Source organism: Rhynchophorus ferrugineus, unplaced genomic scaffold (genome assembly GCF_030347505.1).
Source record: "Rhynchophorus ferrugineus isolate W39M unplaced genomic scaffold, kcgeb_rfMv2 rfM1, whole genome shotgun sequence".
NCBI lineage: Eukaryota > Metazoa > Arthropoda > Insecta > Coleoptera > Curculionidae > Rhynchophorus > Rhynchophorus ferrugineus.
In genome coordinates, this window is record NW_027472580.1 from 42,256,637 (window position 1) to 42,272,241 (window position 15,605).

The following is a 15,605-nucleotide window of genomic DNA, read 5'->3' on the forward strand; positions in this document are numbered from 1 at the left end:
TTACTAATATCACCATCTATTATGTATATTTCCATAGATTTTATTTTTATGAAAAAAATTCAATATTTTTAACTTCAAAAAATAAACGAGAAAATGAGTTAATTCAATATAATAAAATACAACAAACCCAGTATAGACCACTTTGTACAGAGAACCACCACCGCATCTAGATCAAATTAGAAAAGAGATCTATTTCAAACATAAGCGTATCCTTTAGAGATACTTACATAGATGTCACTAGCATCTAATATATATAAGTCCTACATTTACGTTGTATATTTTCATTTATTATTTCTAAAATTATGGGAATTATTTTATATAAAAAAAACATGTAAATAAATATTGTATTTAAATGGAATTAAGATTATGCAAAAATAATGTATTTTTGTAAAATTAAATCAAGTATACATAAAAATCCTTTAGAATTCCAAATAATCAACTAAACGTTTTCAAGTGAAATAACATTGCAAATGGAATTTAGTTTGAATTATTTATGAACTCAATGATAATAAAACTGTATAGTACATCCTGTTAAAAACAATGACCGTTTAGTTAAAATTTGTATTGTGTTACTGAGATGTTAAATAAAAACAATTTTACCGATATAAAAACCGGAATAACGATTTTCCAAGTATAATTATTGTTGGAATTATAAATAATGGAACTTCTTAAGAAAGGTGCGTATTCCCACAATATTTTTACCAGAATTTCAATCTGGGTTTTAATAGTTTTTAATTTTTTTTACGCCGTGTCCAAATTATATAACCAAAGTGGTATTCGAATGTTTTTTCTAATCAAGTTTTAATGCTTCGATTTCTTCTAAAAATACTCTAAAGTTATTTAACCAGATATGATGTATGTTAGTTGTATAATCATGAATAATCATTCAAATGATGCATTTAAAGGATAGTGCGGAAAACATCTAATTTCACAAAAATTAACTGAAAATTTGCGAAATCATCTGTTACAAATTTATATTTATTATATTAATTGGAAATTGCTTTTAATCCTTAGAAAAGGTACATAAGGTGTGTTATAGAAAAAATACTTCTTTTTCTAGCTGTAGGAAAAATAATTGAAGAAAAAGAAAAGTCAGAAAATAGAGACAAGGAATATGCAATGTCCTTGAAATTGTTATTGTTAGCATCATTATATATTATGCAGCGAGAGTTTACATTTGGTCTGCAAAACTTTGGCAGGGCGTGGATATAGTAACAATAAATAATAAGTATTCGATCGAATACTTTTTCTTTATTTCCATCAATTCAATTTAGAAAATGACAATAGCGGCATATTTTTATTTTACATTTTTAGTTTTATTGCCTCTGAAGTTCAAACATATCGTTTGTTTCCACCGTCATTGGTGGAATAATTTTGTTGAAAACGTTTACGAAAGCTTTGAGAATCCATTCTCGGTCAAAAACAAAGAACGCACTGGAAGCCTGAATGTTTATAAAGACGCAGAATTAAAATATCATATCAACTTTAATTGCAATGCGAGAATGTCGATAGAAATTGAAATCGATACGTTGGGATCAAACCTTGAATTAAGAACATTCAGCCATAGCTTGAAAAATCTACATAGGAATTAGTAAATAAAAGCCGCATTTATCAAAAGCGTAAACTTCTTCCGTTTAGCATTTGTTGCCACCAAGGACAACAAATAGATCGATTGTTAGATCTCCTCAAAAAGGCAATTAAAATTTCTATATAGAGTTCTCAAAATACCTGCAACAAAACATGAGCGAAAAAATAAATGAGAAGCTTGTAGCATTATTAAGCTAATAATATTGTAAACATCTATGCTTCAGTAAAATTCATATTTGGGTCTTGGCAATATCTGGTGGTCGGTCTAACTGCTTATGTGTATTAGAAACAAAGCCTGTCAAGCATTGTCAAGAGAGCGATTATATACAGGATTGTCCTTTAACTAGCTGCGTGGGTCTGAAATACTAGTTATTTGAAAGGTATCGGCTCAACAAAGATCTAGTCTGAGTAGCATATACCGTAAAGAATTTTATGTGCCGTACTTCACCGAAAATAATATATGACACGGCCTTACAAGATATAAAGGCGAATGTAACAGTAATTGACCTACAAATAAGGAAACCCTTTCAAATATTATACAAAAATTAGAAGGCCTGGTTGACTTTGCATCACCTATGACTATCTTACAAATTTTCCATTGCAAAAGTATAAAAGTACCATTCAAACGTTTTCCACCTATTCCTGCAATCTCTTCTTTACCTTCTTACATAGTTGTAAAGAAATGTTGTTGATTTTCTGTCTTACAGTTTGTACAAGACTTTCCTTGCTTATCGTTTTGTCTAATAAGTTTTGTTAACATATGACTTTTGGGACAGTTACTACTTACTGTTTGATTACTACGAAGTTTTGATTATTTCCAATTTTTCCAATTCTGATTCGGCAAAAGTTTTTCTCGTTGAGTTAACGAATCATCGATTTAGGAATACCTAAAATGGATAAAGGTTGATATAGAGAATACTATGAATCTCTAATAACTAAATCATGCAGTCGGTGGAAATTGTAGTCGTCGGTTCTGGCGTTGGTTCATTGAGCGCAATGCTTATTTCGCAAACTATCTTCATTCGAAGGACCACAGTGTACGAATTAAAATGTGCATGCATAATAAAGAGATATTTTTTAATTATGTCTTTCACAGTTGCCATGCAATCTAAAGTTTAAAAATATAATTTTCGAAATGACATCCTGCATATATCCTCTAAAAATTTGATCATGAGCTGTGATAAACATGCTAAAGATGACCTAATTCCTCGTAATGATTGTTATACTATGTCCTACTGTCCTGTAACTTCACTGCTGCTATCAGCAATGTTTTGCAACAAAATATTATGATGAAAATCATTCCACTAAAACAGGGCAATTGATTCAACAGAAAATGTGGAACAATAATAAGAAGTGTATATGTTTTTGATCTTCATCAAGTCTTATTCTGCAATATGAATTTATTGCATGTTTGTTTTTAAAAAGTCAGTACTGAACAATTGCATCTGAGGAAAAAGAAGTACATGTTGCACTTCTTGTTGGTATAAGCCTACTAATGAATAAAATGAATGTAAACAAACTGCAATTAAGGTAATTTTATTATACTGAGCAAGTAAAATCAAAAAATTAAAGATGTGACTGGCCAAACGGGAATAATAAAACTAAAGCGTAGTAACAGCTTAAGCCAGTTTTAAGTATTATATCTGCGGAAAATGTGTATATCGTTTGTTTTTTCTGTATAAAAACAAACGATTATCGATGGACAAACATCAATTAAATCGTCCTTTGTATGCTATATAAGGATGGATGTCGATAGCATTGTAATCAAGGTTTTAAAATTAAACAATTAGACAATTTGTGTACGACTATGTATTTGAAATATCGCTCCATGAATTTATAATGCGCTTATTAAATACGACATCTATACTTAAAAGAAACTTTCGATTTCTATAAATGAAAATATTATTAAGAAGGTGCCGTTGTTTAAAATATTTAAGAAACATTGTTTTCCCAAGATTTATCTTTTTTCGAGTATACGTAAAATGTATAACATATTATTTATATTACATGTCCTCATATATTTTAATAAGCAAAATCTTTTAGTAATAAAATATTTGTAACAAAATAATTGATCTGATTAAAAAAAATAAATAAGGAACTCACTAAAATGTTAAAAATAATCAAACTTGGATATTTAACACAAAAGATAAACTTTAAGATTTTTCTTATTAAATGTATTTTTAAAGTAAAAATATATATGTGAATACATACTGGCACCTAACCATTTTAAGAAAATATTTCAGGAAACATTGATGTAATAAACAAGGTCCAAATTATAGATTATCCCATATTAAACATATAAGCAACTGTAAATAATGTTCTTGTCAATTAACTCAATTAAGTCACTATACAAAAAAAATGTATCTGCATTTTCATTTAATAATTTAATAATTTTACAAAGGGTATAACTTTCTCTACTATCACCTTGAGACTTTAAAGTTTAACCCCATTTTAGGCTTTTATATAATTATCAGCTCATTTTTTTGTACTAGTAGAACCATTCGCATCTGAATACCGATATTTGCGTTTATATATGTGTGTTATATTGTAAAGTATCTTAAGGAACAATAATTTGAGCTATGCTATTAACTAGACTAGATAAGGCCGAATGATTTTTAACTGAATTCTATATTACTTGGAGACTTCTCATGATACCTCAAGACTATTTATTTTCCAAGTGAGGCTCTTCTTTTAACATGTTTTCCTGTTGAAAGAATATCGATATCTGTGATATCTGAAGAGTATCTCATTAGGATGCTCCATTTTCCTTGGTTTCTTGCTCTTCATTCATATTCCGTTCAGTCCAATGTCTGAACCGACGAAAATGCATTACTTAAACTTTGCTTCTGAGAGGCCTGAAAAATGTTTAAACTATGTGTTTGGGAAGTGATATTTCGAATTGCTTCACCAATCCCAAAAATTTTATGAGGAGGTGCCAATGATTCTCGGAGGAATCTCTTCATCAACTTTAAGCTCCCTTAACCATCAACTCTTTTGAACCAGTGATTTACGCGATATATGCCATCCATAGATGCAAAGACTAAGGGAATTTGTTAAATTCAGCGTTTCGAATAACATGCACATTTAAGTTGCTGTAAATCTGCCAACTAGTTCCAAGTTTTTTTAGATTTAGAAGTTTTAGATTTATAATTTGAAAATATTCGTTTAAAGTCAATATTTTCAGCTCTTAATAGGGCAACTGAAAAGTCCCCGGCCTGACACATAGATGGCGCTACTGGAATTAAATCCATATGTTTTTTAGTTAGGCCTAACCCTCAAAACAGACGTGTATAAATTTGACAGCTGTCGGATAATTAATTTGTGAATTATAGCATTTTGAGTGAAGCAACTTTTGTTATTGTGAAAACAAATGGATAAAAAGGAATTTAATATTGTTCGTTGATAAAATGTTGCTTTTTGCAAGAAGGGAAAAAATACAGTTGAAGTAAAAACTTGGCTTAATGCGAGTTTTCGGACACTGGCCGAGGAAAATAAACCATTGAGGATTGGTATGCTAAGTTTAGACGTAATGAAATGAGCACCGAAGACGGTGAGTGCAGTGGACGCCCAAAAGATATTATTACCGACGAAAACATTTAAAAAATCCACAAAATTATTTTGAATGACCGTAAACTGAAATTGAATGAAATAGGAGACACTCTAAATATATCAACTGAACGTGTACATCAAATCATACCCGAATACTTGGGTATGAGAAAGCTCTGTGCAAAGTGGGTGCCATGCGAGCTCATTTTTAGCCAAAAACAACGAGTTGATGATTCGGAGTAGTTTTGAAGTTGATCAAGCGTAATAAATCCGAGTTTTTGCGTCGATCTGTGACAATGGATGAAACATGGCTCTACCATTTCACTCCGAAGTCCAATCGACAGTCATCCGAGTGGACTGCACACGATGAACCCGCTGCAAAGCGTAGAAAAACGCAACAGTCGGCTGGCAAGTTTATGGCACCTATATTTTGGGATGCGAATGGAATAATTTTCATTGACAATGCACCGCGTCACAATTCAGTGAAAACGATGGCAAAAATCCATGAATTGGGCTTCGAATTGCTTCCTCATCCACCGTATTCTCCTGATCTGGCCCCCAGCAACTATTTCCTGTTCTCAGATCTCAAAAGAATGCTCGCTGGGAAGAAATTTTCGTCGAATGAAGAGGTGATCGAGGAAACTGAGGTCTGCTTTGAGGTAAAGGACAAACCGTACTACAAAAATGGTATCGAAAAGTTGGAGGGCCGCTATAATCAGTGTATCACCCTTGAAGGGAATTATGTTGAACAAAAAAAACTAGTTTTGCCAAAAAATGTGTTTTGCTATGGTAGGCCGGGGATTTTTCAATTGACCTGTTATAATAACTTATCAATATATTTAATTATCACTGACATTTTAAAATTAGTTCAAAACATGTCCAACAAAAAAATACATTTAAAATTAGTTGCAATTATACATCGATTTAAGTCGATATTTAAACTGGAATCATCTCAAAATGATGCAACTAAAGGTCATGCTATGGAAATTTACCAAAATTATTATACAATTTTCTTTTACAATATTGATTAGTTAGGTTACGAGGTGGTGTTCTTATCACCATGAGAAGCTGTAAACTATACAAAGCGATTCTAGTTTAAACAAAGTTATTACAACATATCAAAACATCAGCGGTTTTGGTGCAAGAACGAGACGGTTCCGAATTTTTTGTTGATTTTATTGCGCTCTTATCGTTTTTATGACTTTACGGGTATGGCAACTGAGAATAGATAAAGATTTAATAGCATTTGCTTTATACGATTTGTGGACAGCATAAATTAGAATTTAAGTTCTGAGTTGAACGATATCAACTTTAATAAACACTACTTTATTATTGGAAATGATGGGAATGCTAACTATATCGTAGATAAGATGACCAATTGAGTTTACAAATACATATTAACCCTAACACCTGTTAGGAAACTTATATTACTACTACTACAAAATTCATCGAAAAACCTAGCTAAAATTAAAATATTTTAATATACTACTGAACGCCCTGTGGTCTAGACCACAATGTATTAAATTAAGCATGTTTCTCTCATAACAGATTCAAAGGGCTCATACTAAAAATGATATGTTACCAAAACTTGTTTTCATACTATTTTCAATATATAATCAGAAATGTATTTGATATATAACATTAATTAAACATATTAAAATTTAGGCAAACTATCTAATGAACTAACACTCACTTTATACAACACTTTTATATAGCATTCAATTAAATGTAATTAGTGTTAACTTTCAATAATCATCTAAGTATTACTAAATGTAAATTATTACACCGCTGAATATTATAACAAAATATCATGAGTAAGATTATTTTCAGAACTGTATCAACTTCAGATCATCAAATATATAATCTATTCAAAGTTTTTTTAGTAATGCGTCGTGGATATTTGTGACGTCGGAACATTACAATGTTGCCGCATCAACTCTGAGTTTTAGTTCAGTTTGGCTTTGACATACAAGAAAATTCTAATGTAAACAAAGTAATTGAAATAAAATGTTATCAAATAAAGTTTATTTTAACATTATAGTCTATCTATTACATTATCTAATACATATATTATGGAAGGACCTAAAACTACAATTAAGAACACGGGTATAATAGTTTATAGGTTAGATTTATTTTTTTTACAGTCAACTCTTCCACACCATCCAAGAGGTAGAGTTTCTAGGCGCGTTTTGTATGTAGTGTTATCGCCCTGGAGGCCTAAACCACCTAATCAATCACAATTGTATATATGAGAAACGTATTTTACTTTCATTCGAGAGCATATTTACCTTTTTACGTTTAGTTCTTGTTTCCTTCGATGGTATGTTTACATGGCAAGTCCTCTTGGTACCACTGTATTTTTATCTCCTCTGCTACTACCTGCATCTTTCTTGATAAAATTAATCACTGAATTATGTCTAATGCATTTACCATATCTACAAAACAGGTCTGATATCCTGAAAGTTTCCTTCAGTCAATTTCAGTTTACGACTCACTGTCCAATTCAATCACTAAACTGTTAATTTCTAAACTGTCTAGAACATGTTCACGATTCCACCATTTATCAATTACTTCCTTTGTATGTCTTATCGAGTTCATACAAACCGAAGGTGTTATGGTTGACAATGCTTCCTCCCATATATCCAAAGGGTTTTTGATGGAATATCCTTCTCAACCCGCAATATATCTGCAACTACCTATTAATAAATATAATGACCAACGACACCCAATTTAATCCTATTGTAATTTTTACCTTTTTCCATCAATTTTTATTGTCTTTACAATTTTTTTGTTACTGTCTTGCCAATAATGCCACAATGAACCATTATGAAATATTCAAGTTTCTTATATTATTTTATGCCTTTAATTGAATTCTTTTTAAGGTAATGTCTGGAAGTTCCATTAAACCTCTCCAAGAGTTATCTTTACACCATATAAACCCTATACCCTGTCTATGAAAGGATGTCTTACGTCCCTCAAAAAGCTGCATTTCCCTTATTCTCTTATGTATACTTTCCAGAGACACAATTTTCTCTAAAATAATTAATTATGTTTATATCGATAAAATAGTTAGTGTACTTACTGTTAGAATTCGTCTGTTACGAATAGAGCCAATATCAAGATTCGTCACCCACTTTGTATGTAGACGGTTTTTTTTTGGTGAATCTAACGTATTATTCTTCATTTTGTTAGCGATGTTACTCACAGTACCCACAGTAATATTTAGCACGGCAGCAACCCGCTAAAAAACATTTTCAATAAAATTGGAGGAACTTATATTATTTAATATCATCAATAATTACCTCTGGAACGGAATTTACAGTTAAAAGGGGGCCTCCATTATCTCGTTCCTTTGCGAAATAACCTATTAAAGCCGCAATCAATTTGTGACCCTGAATATCTATTGCTTCCGGTATTTTTAAACGAAATAATATAATATATTACGGAACGACTTAAAATTTATCAAAATAAAGGGCTAAAATAATGTTTGCCGGTTCCTGTAATAATTATAACTAATATTTTGAATAATTTACCGTACATAACCGGGCGGCGACGAGCTGTCAGACGTATGCAAAATTCTTGAAAACAATAGTGATAAAAGGTTTTAACTCTTACCTATAAATTATTGTGGCTGTATAATTAACTGTAGTTTTTATATGTAGTATAATTTTAAAGTTATATATATTGTTACCAAATATATTTAAAAAATATATTTGGTAACACTTTTCTTCAATTATTTTATTTATATTAGAATTTTTTGTATGTCAAAGCCAAACTGAATTCAAAGTCAGAATTGACGCGGCAATATTGTAATGTTTCGACGTCAGAAATATCCACGACGCATTACTAAAAAAACTTTGAATAGACTATAAGTGACCTTTCTTTACTTTTATGTTATAAAGTAACTTTTATATAATAAGTATGGAATAATAAATGAAGTAATAAATGTTTGTATATTAAAACAGAGAATATACGAATAAAAGAATTTTGAAATTGATAAGGCACGTTTTTACAAGTACAAAATTACCTATTGATTTTCCAAAACTTATGTCTATGAAGTGAATAATCAAAACTGTTGATACAAGGTTCAAAGAATACAATACCATTTAGTCATATATATTATTACATTAATCGTTAAACACCTTAATATTTATCAAAGCTTTAAGATGTTTAAAAATGTGCTGTTAATAATTTATTTTATTTGTTAATATATATTTCTTCAATTTGTCCTCTATAACAAATCTATGCAAATTATGTAATGAGTTTCATTTTAAATCCTGCATATTTTCATTACTTCATTTATGTATTCATATTCTTTATCTGTTATCCATATTTCTCATCTAAAATAATATATTACAAAAAGAATAAAAACACCAACATTAAATGGCTGATTGAAAGTAATAAAATTATTCTTTGCTGGTTTATTTTACTCTTAATTATATGTAATAAAATAATAATTAGTATCCACAATAAATTAGTTGACGTGTATTTGTAGCTTATTCTGTCTACAGTTACACTGTTACTATTTTTATGGTGATTATGGTATTCTTCGAAAAATTTGAAATATTTCAATAATATATTACCAATTAGTTTCCAGCATTGCACGGATATAAAATGATTAATTTTTTATGGAGGAGGTTTGACAGTTACATAACAGTGCCAATCGTGATAATATACTCGATTTCGAAATAACACAAACTCTGAACCATCATACCATTCATGACTCTTTCCTAATACCTAACACCAATTCATGACTATAATAAATGCGAATATTTAAACGACACTAACATTATCAGAAATATGTACTTGACTTAATTTAACTGACAATTTCTGGTAATTATTTTCAAGTGTTCCCAATTTTTGAAAAATATTCGGCAATAACATTTTTCCTAAATGAGATCAAAATAACGAAAACAATGTATAAAAAATACCGAACATGCATTCAATTAATGATATTGTTTAGCAATAAAATACAATTATCAAACATCTTAATTTCGTAAAAAAAACTATAGTAGTTGATTTAGATTTTACTATATGAACTCTATTCATATAGAAACATATCTGTTAATTACTAGTAGATTTATAAAATTTTAACGTATTTTTGACTTCATCTCTCACATAACATACGAATGCAGACGGAAAGAAAAGCTGTGCAAGCTTCAACGACATTTCGCACGTCAGCGTCCGACCAGCTTCCATAATAAAATATTTCTTACTTGTCCTGCCATCAATGTGATATCCTGTTCTACTGATTCTGATATAATAAGTTACCAGGTATCAACCAAAGCTTGTGTACCTCTTCCAACTAAATTCTACTTTTCATAAACTGTCATACTTATATATACAAAGTGTTTTTCCATGAAACAAAGGGAAAATCGGATGTTCTTATATTCATACCTACTTACTTGGATTCCAATTACTTAGATTCTCCACTTTCCAAGCTTTAAAACCTTGGTGTAGCCTAGCGTTGGAAATTATCGACTGAAAATAGTCGAAACAGTCGCTAGTCGCAAAACAGTCGAAACAGTTAATAGTCAAAAAACTAGCGATTCATTTATTTTCTCAAATGGCAGTGTACGCAAGACGTAGATGTATATAATTCTTCAGATACTAACTTTAAAAAAGAAAAGGAAATAAATCTCCATCATATTTGAACCGCCCTCGTATTAATAATCTTGAAAAATAGCCTTCCAAAATGCTGGTGTATTAATATACCATATACTGTTATTTACAAGCAAACTACCAAAAAGATCGTAAAACTATATATAATACACATAAATCTATATCTAACCCTTAATTCGGCACATTTTTGTCAAGTTCGCGGCTACGGCGACAGAGCCAGAATGTTAAAAATTAGTCGAATGAAACTAGTAAAACCGAAAATAGTAACTAGAAGTATATGATTGAAACAGCAACGTAGATATAGATACAGAAATAGTAATAAAATAGGTCGGACCAAAAATAGCGACTGAAGCAGTCGACAGTAGAAAGTAGTCAATTACTAAACAGTCAATAGTCTCAAACGTTCGACAGTATACAATGCACAGCTAATAACTAACATTGAAAATAGCACTACTAAAGTGCACATATTAGATGAATTGGAACAACTATATTAACTGAGGAAAACGCGTTTGCTTTTCATTTGTTACTATTAAGTTGTTTAATCTATACACTAATTTGGTCTAATAAGTTGGTCTAAGATACTAATTATTTAACGCTCAAAATTACATTTACTGTCATTACTTTTGACGTTTGAGAATCAACTATAAGTTTCAATAACCAACAAAGTATTGATAAATTTAAATTACTACACATTACAGCAAAAATATTATGAGCAAGATTATGTTCGGAACTGTAACAAATTCAGAGCGTTAAATACAAGTACATATGATCTTTCTATACTTTTATGTTATAAATATAAATACGGAATAATATATAAAGTAATACATATTTGTATATTAAAACATAAAATATAGGAATAAAACAATATTGAAATTTATAATGTTTTAGCATGTATATTAAAACAATAACGAACAAAATTGGGTAATTTATTTCTTAATACTATATTGAAATATGTATTAAAGAAATGTATTTACACTTAATAAAAAAATATTAATTTTAAAAACTTATATCAATAAAGTAAATAATCATTTCATTGATACAAGGTTCAACGAATGACATGCCATATACACATATCTTATTGTATTAATAGTTAGACACCTTAATATTTATCTTACTTTTAATGCTAATTTAATTATTACTAATTTAATTTCTACAAATGTAGGGCTAATAATTCATAATTATATTTTTATTAAGTTATTTATCGATCTGACGACTGTTCCAGGTTGCTTGATTTGAGCTTGTTTCGTTTAACGGGGATTAGGGCTAAAAAATCGACTAATATATAGATTTTCTTGAATACTGTTTCTATAATGCCTACGGTATCTTTGGGGCTCTCTGGTAGACTGATGATCATTACATAATCACGTGTTACTGTACAACTAAGTGTACATTTTTGGGTAAAGTCACCACATAATTGCTTATTGTGCTTTCTGTATAACTACCAACGAGCATGATATAACAGCCACCAAGAAGTTTAGAAACGATTCTCATTTAGTTATCCGATCCTAAAAGGCAGAAGAAATATTTCGGTTATTTCACTGTATATATGTTAGTTGTAAATGTAGTAATAATCATTCTAATATACCTATTTCATGTATAGTTATTTTTATTTAACTACTATCAAAATATTTTACTACTTATCATTTCCAATTTTAATCTTTTTATCCCATTACATTAATAATCTTGAAAAATATCATACCAAAATGCTATAATAATAAACAACATATTGTTATTTATAAGCAAACTACCAAAAAAATCATAAAACTATATATATTACATATAAATCTATGTAAGCATAAATTGGGTACATTTTTGTCAAGGTCGCGGCTAGGACGATCGAGCCAGAACGTTAAAAATCAGTCGAATGAAACTAGTAAAACCAAAAATAGTAACTAAAAGTACGACTGAAACAGTGAATAGTAAATAGTAACAAAATCAGTCGGACCGAAAATAGCGACTGAAACAGTCACTGATAAAAAGTAGTAAAATCAGTATATTAGTTCTAAATATAGTAATAATCATTCTAATATACTTATTTCATGTATAGTTATTTTTATTTAACTTTAAGTCCAAGGTAAATATCCAAGAACAATTTAATAAATTAATAATATTGAACTAGCATTATCTAGTAATATTAAATTTACCACAGTAATTTAATAGTTGGAATCAAAAAGATTACAAATTAGTTACCCTACTTCTATTTCTTTGCTGGTATCATTCTATACGAAATGAAGTCATGTATTTGAAATAGACTAAGTAGTTTTAAATATTGGGTTTGCTTAATTCAAAATTAGAATAGTTCTCGTATTCTATTGTAATTTTTAATAAATCAAACCCAATATTTCACACTACTTAGTGTTTATATTTTATATTTCATTTTAATTGTGTCAAAATATTTAAAATATAAGTTAAACTAATGCTATACTACTATAGTACTCCTCGTTTCTACAGCAGCTTTAAATCAGATAATTTATTATTCATGATTCTTTCACGAATTCCGATATATTCATTTGTGTTTTTAGATTGTATGTATTTTAGAACCAGTATTTATACGAATGTAGATGTTATATAATTTCAAACGATACAGAGAACTTTTATTTATTTTGAATAATTAAATGTTCATAATAATGTCGGGAATTTGATTAGAATATTTATCAACAAAACAGCAGAGTGTCAGTGTTAATTACTTTTATATCGTAAATTATATAATGATGTAGACAATTACAAATAAATTTGACAAAAATAAATATGTATTACATAAGAATATGTGCGAATGATATGAATGGATAATACTTTATCGTGGAGGGCAATTAATTAGGAGTATTCACATCAACGAACCATATTTTATTCTAATAAAATTGACGGGCGCTAATTGGATACACAGTGTTCTCTCGGTAATTAAATCAATTAAGTTGTTTTATGGTCTACCGATGAAGAATATCGCTACAAATAGCTCAGATGTTGTTTATTGTTTCGGAACAATAAGAATCTGAGAAAATGTTGTACAGATAATAAGGATTCGGAACTACAGCTTTATTTAGTATTTAATGATTACATTTAAAGTAAACGAGTTTATTTATTGTTATTTTTACTTCGTTACCTTTACACCAATCCGTCTTAAGTGCAAATGTTTTTGTCAATACTTTCCTGGTGTCAAAACAACTTTCGAGTTCGATTTCTGAAATGGTTTGTTAGAAGTTTTTCAGTCAACTTGAAACAACATTTTCAAGCCATAACTAAAATAGTCGCATAAAACCTGTGCGGTTTGAGAAGGCGTATAATGAAAAGAAAAGATTTATCAACCTGTGATTCCCACATAGAGAAATAGAGATTTAACTTCATAGGAAATTTTGGCGAAATGTTTCGCGACGTCCAAAATGTAGAGGTCGCTACCTTTAATATATTACTTGTTTTAATAGCTATGCTAAGATCCGCGACGGGATCTGATTGGTTCATTTCATTCTACGATTTGTTTATTTTATACGCCATTTTCAATATGCCCTATATAGAGAACAGTGTGGTTATATTTGTATAACGTATATATTATTAAATAATTATTATATAAAATAATTTTTATTTTATTTTATTAGTATATACAAGTGGGCAGTTGAAATACATTCTCCTTCTAGGATTTGCTGTGTGTCCGGATGTACAGATAGTGAGGAAACGCATCATCGTTTTCCATTAAAAAAGTACCCGGGGATCTTTAAGAAATGAGTAGAAAACATTAAAAATCCTAAACTGGTTGGGTTAAACATGAAACAGATTTATGATCGTTACCATGTCAAACATTTTTGTGATACATTTAAACTTTCCCTTAAGTACGAATGACCAACTTAGTGATGGCGAAAATAATACCACGAGCTCAGAATATGTACAAATTGGAAGTTGATCAAAATGAAAATGATATAGAAGGTAAATTGAAGAGGTCACTCACATTTCTTTTCGTAATTGTTACCATTTAATTCTAAACTGTCTAACTTTATTTGTAGTGCCTATTTCCATCGTTCTAGGCCAACAACCAGGGTGTTCGAAGCAAGTATCATCGATATTTGAACAAACACCATAAGGTAATGGTAAAGTTTGTATTCATACATTCAGTATCTCCCTTTCTGCTTAATCTTACCGTTAATTACTTGACTCTATAACTTCAGTCCAGATGTTCCTATAAGAGCAAACAAAGTTTTACGTTGTGCCGTAGTTTACATCACAGGTTATTTAGTAGAACTTTTGAAAAAAAAAATAAGTGTGACATACAATTATGAATGAATCAGTAGACCCACAAGTTGAGACTGATTCTATAGAGGCAAAACAATATTTCGTGCCCCAGACTCCAACAAAATTGTTTTATTATACTGTCAGTAGGTCTTTGACCTATGTCTTAATTTTATTCAGCGATTTTGCCACGTCGATAATATAAGAAAATTTTCGACAAATGTTTAAAAGAAAAAGTAAATTTAAAACCCTTCAATTGTACATTCCATAATGATCTTTGGGATAAAATATTAAAAGTACTAATAAGGTGTGCTATATACTTTTGAGTAAAACGGGTGAACAGAATATTAAGAGGGAAAGACTCAACGTTTGCTCTCAGTATAAGAAAATAAAAAGACAGAAATCTGATAGATCCTATTAAATTGATGGCACTAAACAAATATGAAAAAGGAAAAAGACGGAAGGGATAATTTTGATTTTCAATGCACTAATTTTTTTGCTTACGGTTTTGTATATATGTATATAATATTTATATTTTGTAGATATATTTATTTTTATATAATAATTATATTTTGTAGATAAATTTACATTATATATTTATATTTATTGTTATAGATCATATTTCTGTTTATTTA

The 15,605-nt window shown here is 29.5% G+C and overlaps 1 protein-coding gene across 1 annotated transcript in view; it reads left to right on the top strand.

Moving 5' to 3' along the window:
• The first annotated feature begins 577 nt into the window (after positions 1-577).
• LOC143197565 (putative inorganic phosphate cotransporter) overlaps positions 578-15,605 on the top strand; it is a 61,044-nt gene continuing 46,016 nt past the window's right edge. The window contains exon 1 of the mRNA XM_076406125.1: positions 578-677. Within this exon, the coding sequence (XP_076262240.1) occupies positions 659-677 (19 nt within the window). The 5' untranslated portion in view covers positions 578-658. The remainder of the gene's footprint in view (positions 678-15,605) is intronic.